The sequence below is a fragment of the Globicephala melas genome, chromosome 9 (genome assembly GCF_963455315.2).
Source record: "Globicephala melas chromosome 9, mGloMel1.2, whole genome shotgun sequence".
Classification (NCBI taxonomy): Eukaryota; Metazoa; Chordata; class Mammalia; order Artiodactyla; family Delphinidae; genus Globicephala; species Globicephala melas.
In genome coordinates this window covers 22675928-22695068 of record NC_083322.1, presented here as the reverse complement: position 1 = coordinate 22695068, position 19141 = coordinate 22675928, and the positions used below count along the sequence as shown (strand labels likewise).

Genomic DNA, 19141 nt, shown 5'->3' with positions numbered 1-19141 from the left:
TTAAAATAGTTAGTGCTTCTGTACTGTCTCATGTTGCTAAATTACATCTAGTTTCTTTTTTACCCCCTGGCTCATAAACATTACCACTCTTCAAGGTTACTTTCTTTTTTTTCCTGAATGGAGTAATCAAAATTAGTTTACCAATTTTAATATTATTTTATTGTTCCCTCCCCACATTTTTCTGTTTCCTTTAAAAAAATAATTACAAAGGAATTTTGCTTTTTTTTAATCTCTATTTTATTTTTCTGATTACAAAAGTAATTCATGTTCATTCTACAATATTCAAGCATTACCACAATCTATAATGTAGAAAGACAAAGTCTGCTATAATCCCATGCTCCAGAAATAGCTATCATAGTTAACAGTTTCCTGTCCATGTTTCTAATAGACTTGGATCTAAATATTTTTATTTTTTAGGTGTGTTTCCTTAGTTCCTTCCAACCAGATTCCTTAGCTACTCTCTCTAAGCAGTAATGATTTAAAGTCAAGTTAAACCAGCTTCTGAGCTCTGTCCTTCTCCCACTTCTACCTTCCTTCACTTCTGCTTGAGCCCTAATAGCCAGCAGTCTTGACTCATAGTTCTTTAAATAGTTCTTATATTCTTGATCCCAGTCACTTTTCTAGTTAATTTATATTGCTTTGTGGGTAAGTCTCAGTATCATTCTCTTCTTTGGCACATTGAGGAATCCTAGTTATAGAAATTCAGAAATTCTTTAAGGTGAAAATTAAAAAAATTGGATTGGATATTGAAAGGTACAGAAATTAAGATATAGGGCTTCCCTGGTGGCGCAGTGGTTGAGAGTCCGCCTGCCGATGCAGGGGACACGGGTTCGTGCCCCGGTCCGGGAAGATCCCACATGCCGCGGAGCGGCTGTGCCCGTGAGCCATGGCCACTGAGGCTGCGCGTCCAGAGCCTGTGCTCCGCAGCGGGAGAGGCCACAACAGTGAGAGGCCCGCGTACCGCAAAAAAAAAAAGTAAAAAAAAGAAATTAAGATATAAGAGTAGTTCTGCTGTGGCCTTTGACGAATTATGTGAGAGAGTTAGCCTAGTGGAGTTGTTTGCATGTATTTTTTTTTTAATTAGAGCATATTTTTAATTAGAATTTTTATTTTGTATATGAATATTAGAAAATACAAATTTTTTAAAATGAAAATTATCAGTACCCAAAGTTAAGCACTGTCAGGAAATTTTAAAACAAACTTTGTCACCAAAGATTTATCCATGTTAAAAGAGCTCTTAATCGAAGCAGTAGGGTGGTACATTACCTTCTTTTTTTTTTAATATTTATTCATTTATTTATTTGGCAGCATTGGGTCTTAGTTGCGGTACGCGGGATCTTCGTTGCAGTGTGCGGGATCTTTAGTTGCGGCATGTGGGATCTTTTTAGTTGCGGCATGTGGGATCTTTTTAGTGGTGGCATGTGGGATCTAGTTCCCTGACCGGAGATTGAACCTGGGCCCCCTCCATTGGAAATGCAGTCTTAACCATTGGACCACCAGGGAAGTCCCTATACTACCTTCTTATAAAGAAGCCTATCTCCATCTTACAAACTGAAGTGAAAGCAAGTCAGGATCAAATCAGTGGATTAAATTTATTTTAATAATTTTTAAAAATTTGAAATATACACAGATTTATAGAAAAGTTGCAAATACAGTACAGATAACTTTTTTTTCTGAACCATTGAAGAGTAAGTTGCCAGCCTTATGATGCTCCCACAAATACCTTAGTGTATATTTTCTACAAACAAGAACATTCTCCTGTCCAGCCAGTACAACCATTCAAAATTAGGAAATTAACATTGATTCATTATTGCCATCTAATCCTCAGGTCCCATTTGAGCTTCACTAATTGTCCCAATAATACTTTTTTATAACCAAAGGATCCTGTCCATAGTTATGGGTCTCATTTAATTGTTATCTCTTTAGTCTCCTGCAGTGCTGGATAGTTCATCAGTCTTTCCTTGACTTTCATGACCTTGACACTTTGAAGATTATAGACAAATTATTCTGTAGTATGTCCTTAGTACGTAGAAAATGATGCTGTGCTTTTTTCATTTAATCCTATCAGATGGCACTTGTTTTCGATTTGTCCCATAACTGATGTTCATTTTGATCCCTTGATGGAGGTGGTGTCTGCCAGACTTTTCTAGGGTAAAAGTTATTTTTCCCCTTTTGTAATTAGTAAGTATTTTGTGAGGTAGTAATACGAAACTGTGTAAATATCCCATTCTTCATCAAACCTTCCAATTATTCATTCATTTATGTATTTTTATTTGTGTGGAGTCATTGTTTCCTATTTTATTTAATGGGTTATAATCCATTACTATCATTATTTATTATGATAAAAATTGTTCCAATTTTGGCCAAGAGGAACCCCTGAAGTCTTGCTTCTGTGCCTTGTCTCTTGACATAACCCTTTCATTCTTTGAGCACTTCCTTGCTTCTGGTACAAGATGATCTAAGCTCATTTTGTACCTTCCCTGTCCTATCCCTGGAATCAGCCATTTCTCCAAGGAGCCCTGGTTCCTTTTCCTTTTAGTGGATCTGTACACTAGTGTACTCTTTGCTATTGGGATATCATTGTTCCTGGATCCTCTTTCATTAATTTTCAAAAATAATTGCCCATTAACTCTTCATATATATCTTTTGCCCTGTTCTCTCCTTCTGTAAATTAGGCCATTGATAGTATCCCATAGATCTTAGATGCTCTCTTCTGCTTTTTTCCCCCACTCTTTTTTCTTTCTGTATTTCAGTTTGGTGATTTCTATTGATCTATCTTCAAGTTCACTGACTCTATCCCTAGATATGCCCAGTCTGGTGATAAGCCTAATGAAAGAATTCTTAAATCTGATCCTGAAAAAAAAATTCTGACACCCCTTAGCATAAATATATTAATCATAGTTAATTGAAAGTTCCTGTCTGATCAAACATCTATCTCATCTCAGAGTCTGGTTCTCTTGAATACTTTCCTGACAATGGGTTGGGGGTTTTTTTCACTTTTTTTGGCGTGCCTTGCAATTTTACATTGAATGGTAGTATATTATTTTCATTATTGTCATGAATTGGGCTGGATTTCAATTCTGTTGTTCCGTACCAAAGGCTACAAATTCCCCCAGGCTGCAGGGCTCTCGTACTCCTCAGTGTTTGCACTTCACCTTCGGGCTTTCAGCCGCTTCTGCACATGCTTGCCACAGGGGGGCTCTGTCTTCAAGTGCATGTCCCCGCTGCAGCACACGACTGCTACTCCTTGTTTCCTGGAGCTAGGCTCAAGGTGAGGGCAAGTGGGGTTCTTAGATTTTCTGGTCCAGTCTCGGTGTTAGGCAGGCCTCTGTGAGGGTAGGACTTTTTCAGTGTTCCTGCCACTCCTCTCTGTAGCAGCCAAATTTTGCCTTGTATTGGTGGTAGGTCTTGAGCAGAGATATTTTCCTGTCCCTCCTGGAGAGGTAGCAGATTTTTACTTTGTATCAATGTAGGGTCCTGGGCCCAAGAGGATTTTCTGCTACTCCCCCAGGAGCAGAGAGTTTTTGCTTCCACCCTTCCCCAGAAGCAATAGCTCTTTGCCTGGTCCCTGGTGGCAGGCATAATTCCTGCTCCTCTTGCTACAGTTTAAGGCTTTTGCTTCCTATGAGAGAAGACTGTGGAGATGTGCCGAGGTTTCATGCTTATCTTTGAGCACAGCCAATCAGCTCCCTGCCCGCAATCTTTCTTGTGAACCCTGGTTGGAAGCCCCTAGAAAAGAGCTTGCGTGTGAGTATGAACTCTCCTTGTGCCTGGGGCTACAAGAAGTTCCAAACTGACGTACTTTCCCACACTCAGCCTTTACTAATTCATTAAAATTTTAGCTAATTTTTTCTTACCGTGATGTATGGCAGCCACCTCTTCCTTCTGTGCTCTGACAAGGGTGAAACAGTGTTCCCTCTCTCCTTAAAGGGATTTGTTGCTCTTTGGAGTTCCTTGGTTGCATTATGACCTCAGCTCTTTGATGTACTCAAGAAAAGTTATGGTTTTGTAGATTATCCAGCTTTTTCTTGTTGAGGTGGAAGCTTCTCTTGCAGCTTTCTACATCCTAAGGAGAAGCAGAGCTATAAATTTGTGGTTTTTAAAAAGATGTTTGGCACTGAAAGCCTTGGTTTAATTAAATCTTACAGGGAGGCCCAATATGTTAAATGAGTAAAAGCATACAGCTCAGCTGGAGCCTTCCCCATGCCTACCCCCAACCCTTGCCCGCTTCTCAAAGTATTGAAGTTTCTGTAAAGCACAGTTTGAAAATCATGGGCGTTAGTTATTCCTAATGTACTTTCTCATTGTCAAATATATAAACTTAATCTCCTTGACCAATTGTTTGGCCCATGCTTGCTCATCTCCTGCTTTCTCTTTAATATAGGTGCTTATGGAAACTCTGGGCGCTCTGGGGGCACAGTGCCGATGGGCTGCCTGCAATATCTATTCCACTCTCAATGAAGTGGCTGCTGCTCTAGCAGAAAATGGTAAGATCTTTTGTGTGTTCTCTTTGTCTTTGACTAAAGTTTCCAAAAAGTTCCATTGTTTCAATAAATATCTGTAAGGAAAGTTGACATTTAAAGTTGTCTTGAAAGAAATATTCTTTTTTTTTTTTTTAGTTGAAGTATAGTTGATGTACAATGTTGTGCTTGTTTCAGGTATACAATAAAGTGATTCACTGTATATGTGTATCTATATCTATATATCTATCTATATATATCTATCTATCTTTTTTTCAATTCTTTTCCACTATAGATTATCATAAGATATTGAATGTAGTTCCCTATTGCTATACAGTAAATCCTTGTTGTTTACCTATTTTATATATGGTAGTGTGTATCTGTTAATCTCCCCCTTCCCCTTTGGTAACCATAAGTTTGTTTTCTGTGTCTGTGAGTCTTTCTGTTTCGTAAATAAGTTCATTTATACTATTTTTTTAGATTCCGCATATAAGTGATATCATGTAATATTTGGCTTTCTCTGACTTAATTCACTTAGTATGATAATCTCTAGGTCCATCCATGTTGCTGCAAATGGCATTATTTCATTCTTTTTTGTGGCTGAGTAATATTCCATTGTATGTATACACCACATCTTCTTTATCCATTCACCTGTTGATGGACACTTAGGTTGCTTACATGTCTTGGTGGGTCCCTATTCTTGATGAGTTTGCCCTCCTTCTGGGCTTCTCTTGTTAAATATGATCGAGGTAACTGTGTTGCTTTACAGTCACAAATATCTTCTTATGTCTAATATTCCATTATTAGTTAATGCTTTGCCTTGTCAGAGCACCAGTGAACCTTATTCACTGTCTAAGGTCATATGGATTAGAAAAGAAAATGCTTCAGGCATAATTTTGTGGTCCGACTGGTTTTCAGCAGTTAATGTTTGGTGCTCTGCTTCAGCGGTAAACAGGACTTGACCTGGCAGATTAATATTTGATAACAACAGCCACTGACACTTGAAGGACAAAAGAAATAGAGAAGTTTGGACTTTGCCAGTTTCTTGCCTTCACTCTCTGATAGCCCAACACAGATCAGGATACCAAACACTTGCTTCAGAGCTATTGAGAAATTCTGGGAAAGCTCTATAGTGCATGCATACCTCTCTTTTTGCAAGCACTTTGAGCATTTTATTTGTTCTTTCATTTACAGTCATTCATTTGTAAAATTTTTATTAATGTATAAAATAGGTATAGAAAGTACACATGTATAAACATATGGTCCAATTAATTGTACATATACATTCATTTCTCTTTTTTTTTTCAACAAATGCTTATTGACCTACTTTAAGGACAAATGAGAGTGTCTTTGCCCTCAGAATCTTATATTGTGGTTAAGAAGAAAAGACACATATATAAATAATGATAATACAAGGGCATATATGATAATGCCACAACAGATCATAAATCCACATTTAGTATACCAACAAGGGGCTTATAAAAGTTCAGATTCCATGTGAGATCACTTTCAGCTGAGTTATAAGGCTTCCTTAAGGAGCATGATACTTAACTGGGTAATGAAGTGTAACAACATTTGAACAGAGGGAGAAGAGTGTAAGAGTTTTCCTGATGCAGAGGATGGGATGACTAAAGTATAGAAACAAGAAAGATCAAAATGTAGTTGGGAAATGATGAGAATTCCAGTTGGACTGGATGAAGAAGTACATATTTCTGGTTTCTTCTTTTTTGCCTTTAGTCATACTTTTAGCATCTGTCATACTCTTGGCCCTTTTGTTTGTCCTCTTTGGTCTAACAAGAGTGAAATGACCACCAAAGACAAAGACGAGTATAAAAGGGCTGAAGACAATACTAATCAGTGAAGAAAGTCAACCCAAGAAGTATAGCAGAACGAGAGAGCTTGGAATTGGGGAAAACCAGCATCTCCTTGCCAAAATTTAGGGTCAGCCCTTTTTTCAGGCTTTAATGGTTTCTCTTTGTTCTTTTTTCTCAGGATTTCCTGTGTTTGCCTGGAAAGGAGAGTCAGAAGATGACTTCTGGTGGTGCATTGATAGATGTGTGAATGTGGAGGGCTGGCAGCCAAACATGGTGGGTTAGATCTCTGCCAACACAATTCTGTTGGGGCCTGGAGGTACAGAGAGGGAGAGTGTGGTCTGGGAGAGGGTTTCCCAGCAGGAAGGAAGGCAAATGCTTCCTTTTCCGTCTGATGTACCTGGGCTTCCGGCAGAACTAGATGCTTATGCTTAGGGCATCCCAAGAATATTCAACCTCTTTATAGCCTCAAAGTGCTTTTCATTGTCAGTGCTGATCTCAGAAGCACTCATATTCATCAGCAACATTAAAATACTGCTCAGGGTTCACACATGACTGGTTAAAAAGTAAGATTAATGAGTTACCATCCCCTACCACTGCTTACCACCCCCTCACCCCCCACCCACCCCGCCCGACAACATCAATGATTAAAGCACACACACACACACACAGCTCCTATGGTACTTAGCTTTCTTTCTAGAATCACGTGCTAAATTTATAGTAAACCTGAAGGGATTCCAAGTTCAAATTTCTTCTCTTTATTCATTTCTCACCTGAAGAAAGATGAATAGGCAAAGTTTGGGGTTTTTAATTTCTGCTTAGTTTTTATTTTTGTGTCATTTTTTAAAAGATCAAGTGCTTGAAGGCTAAGAGCATATTAGATTCACAAGGGGAAGCAAAAAGCTTCACAAAGTACGATGCACTCCTGCTTTGCAAACCTTTCTGCATATGGGTGAGAGGAGAAATTAGGGAATCAACTGAAACAAGAATCCTTGAAGCTCTAGTCCAACTATTGCTTACTGCTAAAGACTGCAGAGCAGGCTTCATCTGGGACACAGCAGAGAGAAGCAGCCTGTCTTTCTGGATTCTGATCCAGGCCACATTGCACCAAGTGTTGGTTTGAGGAAGCTGGGTTAAAACCTTCATATCCTGAAAGGGAGGGAGGAGTCGGCTATAAGATGAGTCAGCTCATTCCAGCGGAGTTTAACGGTGACAGAAGGGAGTGTGACTGACAGATGCTAAAGAAGATATGCCAGGGGGGCTCTACTGGAAATAAAACATTAATTTTATAGTCATGAACATAGGGAGGACAGGGGATTGTACATGGCGAGCTTTTATAGACTGTAGAGCCAGCACACACTGCTGGAAAGGTTGACGAAGAGAGTAAGACAAGGGTAAGAAAAACTGTGACCCCAGAAAACAGGATCCATATCTTTTGGGATCCTGTCAAGATCCTGTCAAGTGCTTTTACTTGCTTGCCAACTTCAGGAAGATTCCCAGGTGACAATAATTTTCTGCAGTAGGACAACAGGGTGAGAATTATGGGCTACATTCATTAAATAAATATTAGGGATAGCAACTACCTGCCTGTATTTGATACCTGTGTTAAAAGGGAAAGGTGGACGAGAATACTGAGACTAAGACACAATCTTTTTTGTCTCTGATCTTTTGTGTGGCTAGGGATCAGAGGCTGCAAACAAAAACTCCATGAGGGATTTCATACATGTAAAAAGGGAGAGAGAGGGCTTCCCTGGTGGCGCAGTGGTTGAGAGTCCACCTGCCGATGCGGGGGACACGGGTTTGTGCCCCGGTCCGGGAAGATCCCACATGTGGCGGAGCGGCTGGGCCCGTGAGCCATGGCCGCTGAGCCTGCACATCCGGAGCCTGTGCTCTGCAACAGGAGAGGCCACAACAGTGAGAGGCCCGCATACAGCAAAAAAAAAAAAAAAAGGGAGAGAGAAACTCAGAGGAGCCTTTCCGTTTCTTAGGGAATCTGTTCTGAAGGTTTCTACTGGGAGAAAATGGAGCACTATCTTATGGTATGGAGCAAGTGTAAGAGTTTTAGTAAGAGTCCTGCCTTGGATCCCTGCTCTCAAATAAGGTTTAGTGGAATCAGAGAAAATAGATCAACAACAAGAGCAGAAGTGGGAATTCCCTGGCGGTCCAGCAGTTAGGACTCGGTGCTCTCACTGCCAAGGGCCCGGTTTCAATCCCTGGTCAGGGAACTAAAATCCCACAAGCCGAGCGGTATGGCCAAAACAAAAACAAAAACAAGAGCAGAAGCAAAAAAGATCAGGTGGTAGACATGAGGTTGGAGATTTTGTGTACCCAGGGGTCCAGGATGGCATCTTTGGCACTTGTAGTAGAGTTGATAATTGATGGGACTGCAAAATGGGTGCTTGCCAGTGGAGGGCAGCTTAGTCCTGTGGGTCTTTCCAGGAGGGTGGGTGTAACAACTTGGAAAGTCCTGCCAAGCGTTTCTAACAGTTAGGTGACGGGCTGAAATGCCACAGCCTACTGCCTAATAGTATTCTAAGCTGGTCTTTCTTTAGCTTATTTATAATTCAGAAACTTTCCTCTGCTGATGAAAGCTCCAGTGGGCACAGCATTGTGTTTATCTTTAATCCCAACCTGAAACAGTGATGAGCTGTTCAGAGGCATGCTTGCACACCTACATGCTGCACAGTTCCCTAGTTATTTTTACTTTGGTTGATAGAGAGTGTGAGGTTGTGCTAGGCAAAACCCTACAGTGCTGCCTGATCATTTTGGATAGGAGAGTGCCTGTACTTTGGGAGAAGTAAAGGATTAACGAATACACATTTGTAAGCCATTGTTCTGGGAGGGAGACTAATTATCTGGCTTTATTTAAACTAAGCTTTTACTGATGATATTTAAAGTCCTGAATTCAACCAATATAAATATGCTAATATCAAGTTTAGGCTTTCTGACTACCAACAGTACAGCCAAGAGCTAATGGTCTAGGTAATCACTTAAGCTATTAGTCCATAAGAAAATCCTCATTGCGCTGCTGTATATTTTGATCCTAGCGGGTATGTCATTTGGGAAGGTCACTTGGCTGTGAGAATTACAGTTGGCCTTTCATTTCACTGTTTTTTTGTTTGTTTGTTTTTGACTGCATTGGATCTTCGTTGCTGTGCGCGGTCTTTCTCTAGTTGCGGCGAGTGGAGGCTACTCTTCATTGCGGTGCGCGGGCTTCTCATTGTGGTGGCTTCTCTTGTTGCGGAGCACGGGCTCTAGGCATGCAGGCTTCAGTAGCTGTGGCATGTGGGCTCAGTAGTTGTGGCTCACGGGCTCTGGAGCGCAGGCTCAGTAGTTGTGGCGCACGGGCTTAGCTCTTCTCCGGCATGTGGGATCTTCCCGGACCAGGCCTCGGACCCATGTCCCCTGCATTGGCAGGCGGATTCTTAACCAGTGCGCCACCAGGGAAGTCCCTCACTTGTTTTTTTCTTCAGTGTAATGACTGTTGGTCATTATACTGACTCTTAAGTTATTTTGCATAACCATTTGGGAAATTTGAAATATGACATTATTGATGCTTATTATTGCAGATCTTGGATGATGGAGGGGATCTTACTCACTGGATTTATAAGAAGTATCCCAACATGTTTAAGAAAATCAAGGGCATAGTGGAAGAGAGTGTTACTGGAGTCCACAGGTAAGATTTGACATGGGTATGCCTAGTTTTATGCAGCCTGGACATATATTCTTTTTTTTTTTTTTTTTTTTACAAATTTTTATTTATTTATTTATTTACTTTTGGCTGCGTTGGATCTCTGTTGCTGTACGCAGGCTTTCTTTAGTTGCGGCGAGCAGGTGCTTCTCTTTCATTGCAGTGCACGGGCTTCTCATTGTGGTGGCTTCTCTTGTTGTGGAACATGGGCTCTAGGCGCTTGGGCTTCAGTAGTTGTGGCACGCGGGCTCAGTAGTTGTGGCGCACAGGCTTAGTTGCTCTGCAGCATGTGGGATCTTCTCAGACCAGGGCTCGAACCTGTGTCCCCTGCATTGGCAGGCAGATTCTTAACCCCTGCACCACCAGGGAAGCCCCTGGATATATATTCTTATAATCACATACTTATAGAATACATTATGTTAAAAATTGAAACCTGATCTGAAATGTTGAGATCTGAGTCTGCACACTTGTTTTTTGTCTTTTTTATTTGTGGTACGCGGGCCTCTCACTGTTGTGGCCTCTCCCGTTGAGGAGCACAGGCTCTGGACGCGCAGGCTCAGCAGCTATGGCTCACGGGCCCAGCCGCTCTGCGGCATGTGGGATCTTCCTGGACTAGGGCATGAACCCGTGTCCCCTGCACCGGCAGGCGGACTCTCAACCACTGCGCCACCAGGGAAGCCCTGCACACTTGTTTTTTAAATTAACAACACAAATAGGAAACTTAAAATAGTGAGGGGGGAGTAGCTAAGGGAATAAGTGTGGTCCTCATGTTTTCTAGTCATTGTAATACAATGACTGCTTGTCCTCTTTGGACGAATTCATTTATTCAACATCTATTTATTGAACTTCTACAGTGGACCAGGAGCTACTCTAAGAACCATGCTAGGGATCTAGCAGTGGGGAAAACAGACAAAAGCCTGGGCCCTCATAGAGCTTATGTTCTTACACAGCGAACAAGGATTTAGGGTTCTGTTTCTCAAATGAGCATTAATTCCCTGAGTAAAATTGTAACCATTTCTGTTTCCTGTTATTTACCCAGAAAGAACTGAAAGTATGAAAGTTTTAGGGAAGTAAATTTTGAATAAGCCACCATCACTGCTTCAATATACTGTGATCTTTTTGAATGTATAAAACTATGGATTGTCCCATATTTTCAAACTTTTAGAAAGGGATGAATTTTGAATAAAACACCTGGTTCTAATTTTTAGTTGACTCAGTTTAAATAAAACCCCTATATACAGATATACATATTTATAGGTATATGTACTGAAGTTATAAAATTGAGACTATTGGAAAGTTAAACTATTTGAAAGTTAAAATTGTTGCATTAGAGTAGTGGGATTAAAATAGTACTTAAAATTTCTCTTTTTATAATTAAAAAGGGAAATAAAACTAATAAGCAATTAAAAATTTTACATTTTAATGCTTAAAATTTAGTGGTGGGTCAAAGATTTTCCCCACGTGCCTTTTGATTAATAGCTTTATTTCTAAGCTGTATACAGATTCTGGAAAGGTATTCTTTATTTCTCTGTATACACCTTATAGGATGAAATTAGTTGTGTCTCAGGCTCTCATGCCTACTCAATTAACTTATTTGTGAAATTTGATATGAAACTGATGGTCGATTGCAATATCTCATTGTTTTATGTTCTTCTTGATTTCCTTCATCCTCAGGCTGTACCAGCTATCCAAAGCTGGGAAGCTATGTGTTCCAGCCATGAATGTCAATGACTCAGTCACCAAACAGAAATTTGACAACCTCTACTGTTGCCGTGAATCAATTCTTGATGGGTAATGTTTTGTTATCTTTGGGATGAACTTGAGTTGTTGAATTGAGGTTCTAAATTTTTTGGTTTTGTTTATTTCTAGAAATGATTTGTGTAGGACCTCTGGATCTATTGCTACATCATACTCAATATTTTGTAACCCAAAGCTACCATTGCTGTCACTTACATCACACTCAATATTTTATGACCCAGAGCTACCATTGCTGTCACTATTTCAAGCAAATCTATTTTACTTAAAAAGTCAGACCAGCCCCTATCTACTGGTGGCAGTTTTTACAGTCACCCTATCAGGCCTGGGAGTCAGTAACTAAAGTCATTATAAATAGGTAAATATCTTTGATGGTTTAGGAAAAGGTTCCTGGTATTTCTCTTCCAGGTTATGTTGTCAGTTCTTAAGCACCAACTATCATACAATTCTCTGGCCATCTGGAAAGTTGTGGTGAGCACAGGGTTATTTCCCAGTGGCATTTGTAGTTTTTCAAATCTGTAAGGACTGCAAGTCTGACAAAATCTACTTAGATATAATACACCAAAAATTGTGTTCTTCCAGTGCCCAGTTTCTGTTTCTACACTTGTGTCCTGAAATTCCTTCATTCTTGCTGGGAAGACTCAGTAATTCCCTATGTGAAACCATTAAGTTGGTTTAGAATATTGCCAAGCCAAATGGCTTCCGTCATGTATTAGTTAATGGAAAAGTGAAGAAAGGGCCTGTGGGCCACATTACTAGTCTGAACCCCAGGCAATTTGCAACACCACAGGCACTGGAGCAAGAAGGACTTTGGTTTAACAATTGGCTCTATCATTTATTAACTCTAAGACCTCAGACTAGTTATTTAACCTCTCTGTGCCTATTTCCTCATCTGTAAAATGGTGACAGTAAGACCTATCTCATAGAGTTATTGTGAGGATTAAATGAGATAAGGTATGAATCCTGGGGATCAATGTTAGTTCCCTTGCCCTTCTTTCTAGAACCCTATATAGTAAGTTTAGGATTGAGTTAGATCTTATAAGAAGACTTCTACTTTGAAATCTTTTTTTGTGTGTGTGGGCTGGAGGGGGGTGTTCAATGCAAATTCAAACTATTTTTAATTATTACTCCTATAGATTCAGTAGTATTATCAGATAGATTGGACATTTGAGTGAATCCTTACTCTATCAGTCTGTTTACAGACTGTCCCTAGTTCTGTCCACATATAACTGTTACTGTGATGCACAGCTTTGCACCTGATAATAATGATTTGGATATATACTCATAAAAATATTTACTCATCCACAACTGTTTCTCATAGATTTTTCAACTCCCAAATCTATGAGCCTAAAATCTGCCTATATTTAGTAAAAGATGCATGAAGGTACCTCTACTAGCTCATAAACATGGACAGAGTCCCTCCTAAGCAGTGTTTACCCTGTGGATAAGAAAGATACTTTAACATCAGAAATGTATGAAAGTGAAAGTAAGATGGAAGCAGTGGAGCTGGAGTTAAAGTTAATAAAGAAATAGGAAAACATCACCCATCTACTGGAAACCTGAGTAGTAGTAAGAGCTTGTTGGCATCTTCAGATGGTGAAAAACTTTCCAACTGGGTCATGGGCAGTTGCTCCTCTCAGAGGAATTGAGATGTGACTGGGTGCATTCAGGGTGGTATGGCCGTAGACTCAGAGGAGTTGAGAGTAGGAGAAGTTAAAGAAGCGGCAAAGTATGCTCCAGGGAAGGCTGCAAAATAGAGAGTCCATATGAGGAAAGGATTAGGGATTGAGCTTCTGTAGCTCTGAGCTGGTTGCACACTGCACCATAAGCTATGAGGGAATGGCCCCACTCAGTCCTAGAGGACACTTCTGTAATTGATCTGCAATGCCAAAAAGCAAGGCAGGTGCAGCCTTATGGAGACTGAGGAAGGAAGACTTGGTAGGAAGAAAAAGGATATCCCAGATAGGATTTTTAGATCATAAAACAGACCGTATTTCAGGACCTCTTCTAGAGAGTTCTGGGGCTAGAAGAATTAGAGAGAAGTCAGAGACTTGGCATGACTCTTATACACCGCCAGACAGCTTACCCTCACATCCCCAAAAGTCCTTTCTTGATGGAGGTCTTTTCTATCCTTTATCCTTGAACCTTGAGGCAGATCTGGGTCCCTCAGATCACAAGGAAATCACTGCCTAACTGGAATCCACCCTGGTCTGTCAGCCTATCATTTGCAGAGTAGTGGTGTTGATGAAGTTTCCCTTCCACCACACAGTCATTTGTAGTCACAAAGAGAGAGTCATCTTCCTTTGGGAAGAGAATCAGAAAGGCTTGTGGGTAGTCAAAGCAAAGGAGGCTAAGAAATATGATTATTGATTTCCTTGCTGTGCTGAGCCAGTCAAGGACCATTCTAAGCCATGGCTTTTGAGTATGGTGGTAGCCCAGCCAGACTTACCCTCTTCACTCAACAGAAACTGCCTCTGCACTTAATTGATATTTATTGAGTTTCATTGGAGTTCATGAGTTACACCAGTTCCTAGTGAGTGGAGTCGTCAAATCATTAAAAAGATAGGATTTCTACTTTGCCTTTGGGGCATTTATAGACTTTTCAACAGGAGAGGTTAACAGATGAGTAGAAAGACCTACAAATATTTGTCGGAACCATCTGTCTCAGAATGGCAGGTTTTAGTTGAAGTTTCTTCTGCCTAGCCAGGGCTTCCTAGAGAAGGGAGACCAACTGACCCTACAGAGAAACCAGAAACTGCTCCTACAACTTCTTCCAAGAGACCCTGAAAACAGTAAGGACCTTTATTCTAGCTTCATAGAGAATCAGAGACAAAGAGGTAGAACATGTCTGAGCAGGACTCAGCCCAGAAAACTCACTACCTCATGTAGTCAGTGTTGGTGTGTTTCAAGGCTCTTCTCCACCTTGTTGCCCATTACCCTCCCTGGTGAATTAATGTGGGACCTATTGGTGATTTTTTTTGTGTGTGGTACACGGGCCTCTCACTGTTGTGGCCTCTCCCGTTGCGGAGCACAGGCTCCAGACGCACAGGCTCAGCGGCCATGGCTCATGGGCCCAGCTGCTCCACGGCATGTGGGATCTTCCCAGACCAGGGCATGAACCCGAGTCCCCTGCATCGGCAGGCGGACTCTCAACCACTAGCGCCACCAGGGAAGCCCACCTATTGGCGATTTTGATACTACTAAGTGTAGGACTCATTTATCAGCATTATATTTTATGTGTCTAATTCAATAAGCTACAACGTTCACATTAAACCAGAGCTTTGTCACCTCCTAAATAAAAATTACATTTATATTTAAAAGTTACTTTGTGGTCTATAGCTTCTTCCCTTCTGTACCACTCCCAAAACAAGGGGAACAAAAAGAAAAAAGGCCTCACATAGAGATGGAATTGATTGGATAGCATGGATAAGAAAATACATATTTTGGCCTTCCCTGGTGGCGCAGGGGACACGGGTTTGTGTCCTGGTCCGGGAAGATCCCACATGCCACGGAGCAGCTGGGCCCGTGAGCCATGGCCGCTGAGCCCGCGCGTCTGGAGCCTGTGCTCCGCAACGGGAGAGGCCACAACAGTGAGAGGCCCGCGTACCGCAAAAAAAAAAAAAAGGAAAAGAAAATACATATTTTATTGAACTTTTCTTTCTAGTCATTAAGTACTTTCTCTAGGATAGAAACCAGGCTTGCTTTCAACATTTAAAAAAAAAAAAACAAAACGCCAAACCAAAAAAAAACAAAACCCAAACATGAAAACAAAGGGGTTCAATCTAATCTCAAGCAAGAAACAAGAGATTTTTCTGATTTAATTTTTTTTTCCCCCATAGACTTAAAAGAACAACAGACATGATGTTTGGTGGGAAGCAGGTGGTAGTCTGTGGCTATGGAGAGGTAAGGTTTAACCTTTCAATTATTAGGTGTTTAAAATGTATTTTGCTGAAATATACTAGAATTTTTCACTTGTATGGACATAAAAGTACATTCATTTACCACTTTAAGTGGGACAAAAGTAACTTCAGAGGCCCTCTGGTTAAAGTACAATCTTTCTTTTTCCCATTGCATTTTTGCTATTTTTTCTTTAAGTTGATTTTCTGACTGTTCCACTGCACTGTTTGTGATGTTCTTTTAGCTTGTGTTTTGATTATAAATCGTGAGTGTGGGTGTTCTTATGCACATGCATGTGCTAAGCAGGGTTTAGGAGTTTGTTTATGAACTGCATTCATTTTATTTTTTTTCTGATTTTTCCGTAAGCGTAAATCTATTCAGTGAAATTCCTTTTGGTGGCGGAAACGGGGGTACACTTTACCAGAAGCTTTGAGAAACTGTTTTCTTTGTGACTTTCCTTATTATGTGTACTTTCTGCTCTCATCAGGTGGGGAAGGGGTGCTGTGCTGCCTTAAAAGCTATGGGCTCCATTGTGTATGTAACTGAGATTGACCCCATCTGTGCTCTTCAAGCCTGGTAAGCATGCAAAAGGAGATTTGCTTTTTCCTCTCACCACTGTCTAACGTATTATCTTCTAACTGCCTCCAAAGAATGACCTAGTTAATGCCACATTTCATCTTAGAGGGGCCTAGATCCTGAGAAGCTGCCCAGATCCTGAGAGGCTGCTATTAACTGTAAGCACCTGTCTTTCAAAGATCTAGGAGCTCTGCTCTGAGAGAGCAGAGGCTGGCAGAAGCTACAGTTTAGAACTCCTGTGGAAATAGTAACAGGGGACGCCTTGAACCAGAGAGCAAGTAGCCCCTTATCAGCTTCACATGCCATCCTTCTCCCTTTGAAAACAATGATCAAAAAAGAAATAGGCTGGCATCAGATCCTTTCTGAAGTGGTGCAATGAAAAGAGCGCTTCTGCCACATTCCTCCCCAAAATGCATAACCTAATGTAATCAGGAGGAAATATCAGACAAATCTAAATGAAGGATAAACTCTACTAACTCTTACTGAAGGGTATATAGGAGTTGTTTGTACTATTCCTAAGTATGAAATGATTCCAAAATTAGAAGTTTAAAAAAAAATAGTTCCTTTCCCATCTAAAAATGTGGGTAATCTTATCTACTTCAATTGTGAAAGTTCAGAAAATAATGATATAATTATTATACATTATATAATAAATATATAATTATGTAAAGTATAGAGGTGCTGTCACATAATAAATGCCTCACTAAGTGGTAGCTATTATTAAAATTGTCTCTTGCCACCCTCAGCAGGATAAAATACCACTGTCCCTGAAAACTACTGCAAAGTCCCCATGCCTGTAGCCTTGAATAACCCATCCAATCTTTACCATTAACCCTCCAGAGGAAGGCACCCAGCATAGATGAGGCATGGCATAAAGATGTTTCCATAACCATTTTCCTCTGTCCTACCACTCCCCACACACCGTAGCCATCAACACACAGTTTTCCCCAACAGAGTTGTTGGCTTTGCCTGAGTCAGGGCTCCAGCACACGAAGGGAACTATCACCATTCTAGCACTTTTTCAGGGTTCATTAGAGAAACCTGAATGTGTTTTAATATTGACTGAGGTACTGATTGAAACTATCTTATAGACGTGAACTGATCACTTATTCTGTGTTAGGTACTGTGCTCTGTGCTGAGGATGAAAGATGAGTAGATGAATGAGACAAGGTCCCTGCTTTTAGAAGCACACAGACAAATAACCTCTGTGCAGTGTAGTAAGTGCTGTGATAGAGATAAACAGCACATGCTTCTGTAGGAGCACAAAGGAGGAATATCTAACTAAAGAGCAGGGCGGTGAGGGTAGAAAGAGGTGTCAATGGAGCTGAGTCTTAAAACTTATTTAAGTGACTTCTTAGTTTGGAAGTATGTTCCAGGTACAGGCAACATATGCAAGGTCACCTAGGAAGGAGAGAGCACGGCATGTTTATATTAAAGAAGCTGGAAGTGTTTTAATGGAGCTGCCCGATAGGATAAATTTGGGGGAGTGGTAATACCTGAGTAGGAATCATATGTCAGTATAATCATATATCAACATAAGTATTTGGGTCTTATCCTGATACCAAAGTATTTTAAGCAAGGAAGTGACATGAGCCAGATGGCATTTCAGGAAATCACTCTGCAAAATGAATTAGAGAGACATAAACCTAGAGGCGATGAGATGGGGCCAGGGGCTACTACAGCAAGAAATAATAAGACCTGAACATCAGGCCTGCACGTATAGAAAAGAGGGGATAGATTAAGAATTAAGATTTTAAGGAATTAAGGAAAAAGACTCAACCAGATGTGGTGACAATTTTAATTAGGGAGAGGCAGTAGGCTAGGACATTCTAGTTTATTTGACTCGTAGAGCTGGGTGAACAGTAATGCTGTTGATTAAGATAGAAAATATAGAAGAAGAGAAACAGAATTGGTGGTGTGGGTAAGATAATGAGTCTATTTTCAAGCACAATAAGTTTGAGGTCCTTGTGGGACATGAGGAGGAGCTATCCAGTAGATAATTTGATCTATGGCTCTGAAGCTTTGGATGTTAATGTGCAAATCAGCCACCTGTGAGGCATCATTTGTAGCCAAGGGAAAGGAATGGATAAGTGCCGAAAGAATAGAGAAAAGAATACCCTACAGAGTACCAACATTTAAAGATTGAGTGAGATCGAGAAGGAGCAATCAAAAAGTGAGAAAACAGTATCATGGACTCCAAGAGTATAGAGCCTTAAGAATGCAAATAATGTTTAATGTAGCGAGGATATCAAGTAATATTAGAGTCTAAGGAAAAAATTGTTTTTGGCATTCAGGAGATCACTGATTATCTTGGGGAGAGCAATTTCAATGGGGTAGTAGGTTCAGGTAAAATGGCACTTTCTAGAAACTTGATTGGGGTTTCATGGTTAACCCTGCCTCCCTATTATCAGGAAGAATTAGGTCCCAGTGATAGAAAGAACCTTTTATTTCTGTCCTGTATGAACTAAGGAAAGAGTTTGAATTTTTCACTAAGAATAGTCCAGCTGTACCAAAAAGTGATGTAGGTACCAAAGCAACTTGGGTAATAGCTTTTGAGGTTGTGTAGCAGAAGGCTCCCCAGCTGCTTTTTTAGGTTAATTGATCATGCTTTATTTCTACAGTATGGATGGATTTCGACTGGTGAAATTAAATGAGGTCATCCGACAAGTGGATATTGTTATTACCTGTACAGGTATGATTATGACATATAAAATGGGGTGGCACTTGGGAACACTTTCATGGAACAAGTGAAAAATGACTAGAAATGTTCTGAACAAAACCAAACTCTAAAAGCCAGAGATAGTAGTCCACAAAACCAATCTTTCACATTCTTCCTACCTCTTTAGAACTCTGACCAAAAGTATACCATTAGGTCATCCCTAGAGGAAAGTTTCTCTCTAGTCTTTTTAACTGTTCCATATCTCCATTCATCCTCAGCTACCTAGGAGATG

The 19141-nt window shown here is 40.4% G+C and overlaps 1 protein-coding gene across 8 annotated transcripts in view; it reads left to right on the top strand.

Moving 5' to 3' along the window:
- The window catches only part of AHCYL2 (adenosylhomocysteinase like 2), a 178166-nt gene that overhangs the window by 136800 nt on the left and 22225 nt on the right, over positions 1–19141 (top strand). For all 8 annotated transcript variants that reach the window (XM_030853779.2, XM_030853778.2, XM_060305341.2 and 5 more), the window contains 7 exons: positions 4385–4487; positions 6453–6547; positions 9841–9947; positions 11637–11753; positions 15557–15620; positions 16102–16190; positions 18812–18882. In XM_030853779.2, the coding sequence (XP_030709639.1) occupies positions 4385–4487; positions 6453–6547; positions 9841–9947; positions 11637–11753; positions 15557–15620; positions 16102–16190; positions 18812–18882 (646 nt within the window). The remainder of the gene's footprint in view (positions 1–4384; positions 4488–6452; positions 6548–9840; positions 9948–11636; positions 11754–15556; positions 15621–16101; positions 16191–18811; positions 18883–19141) is intronic.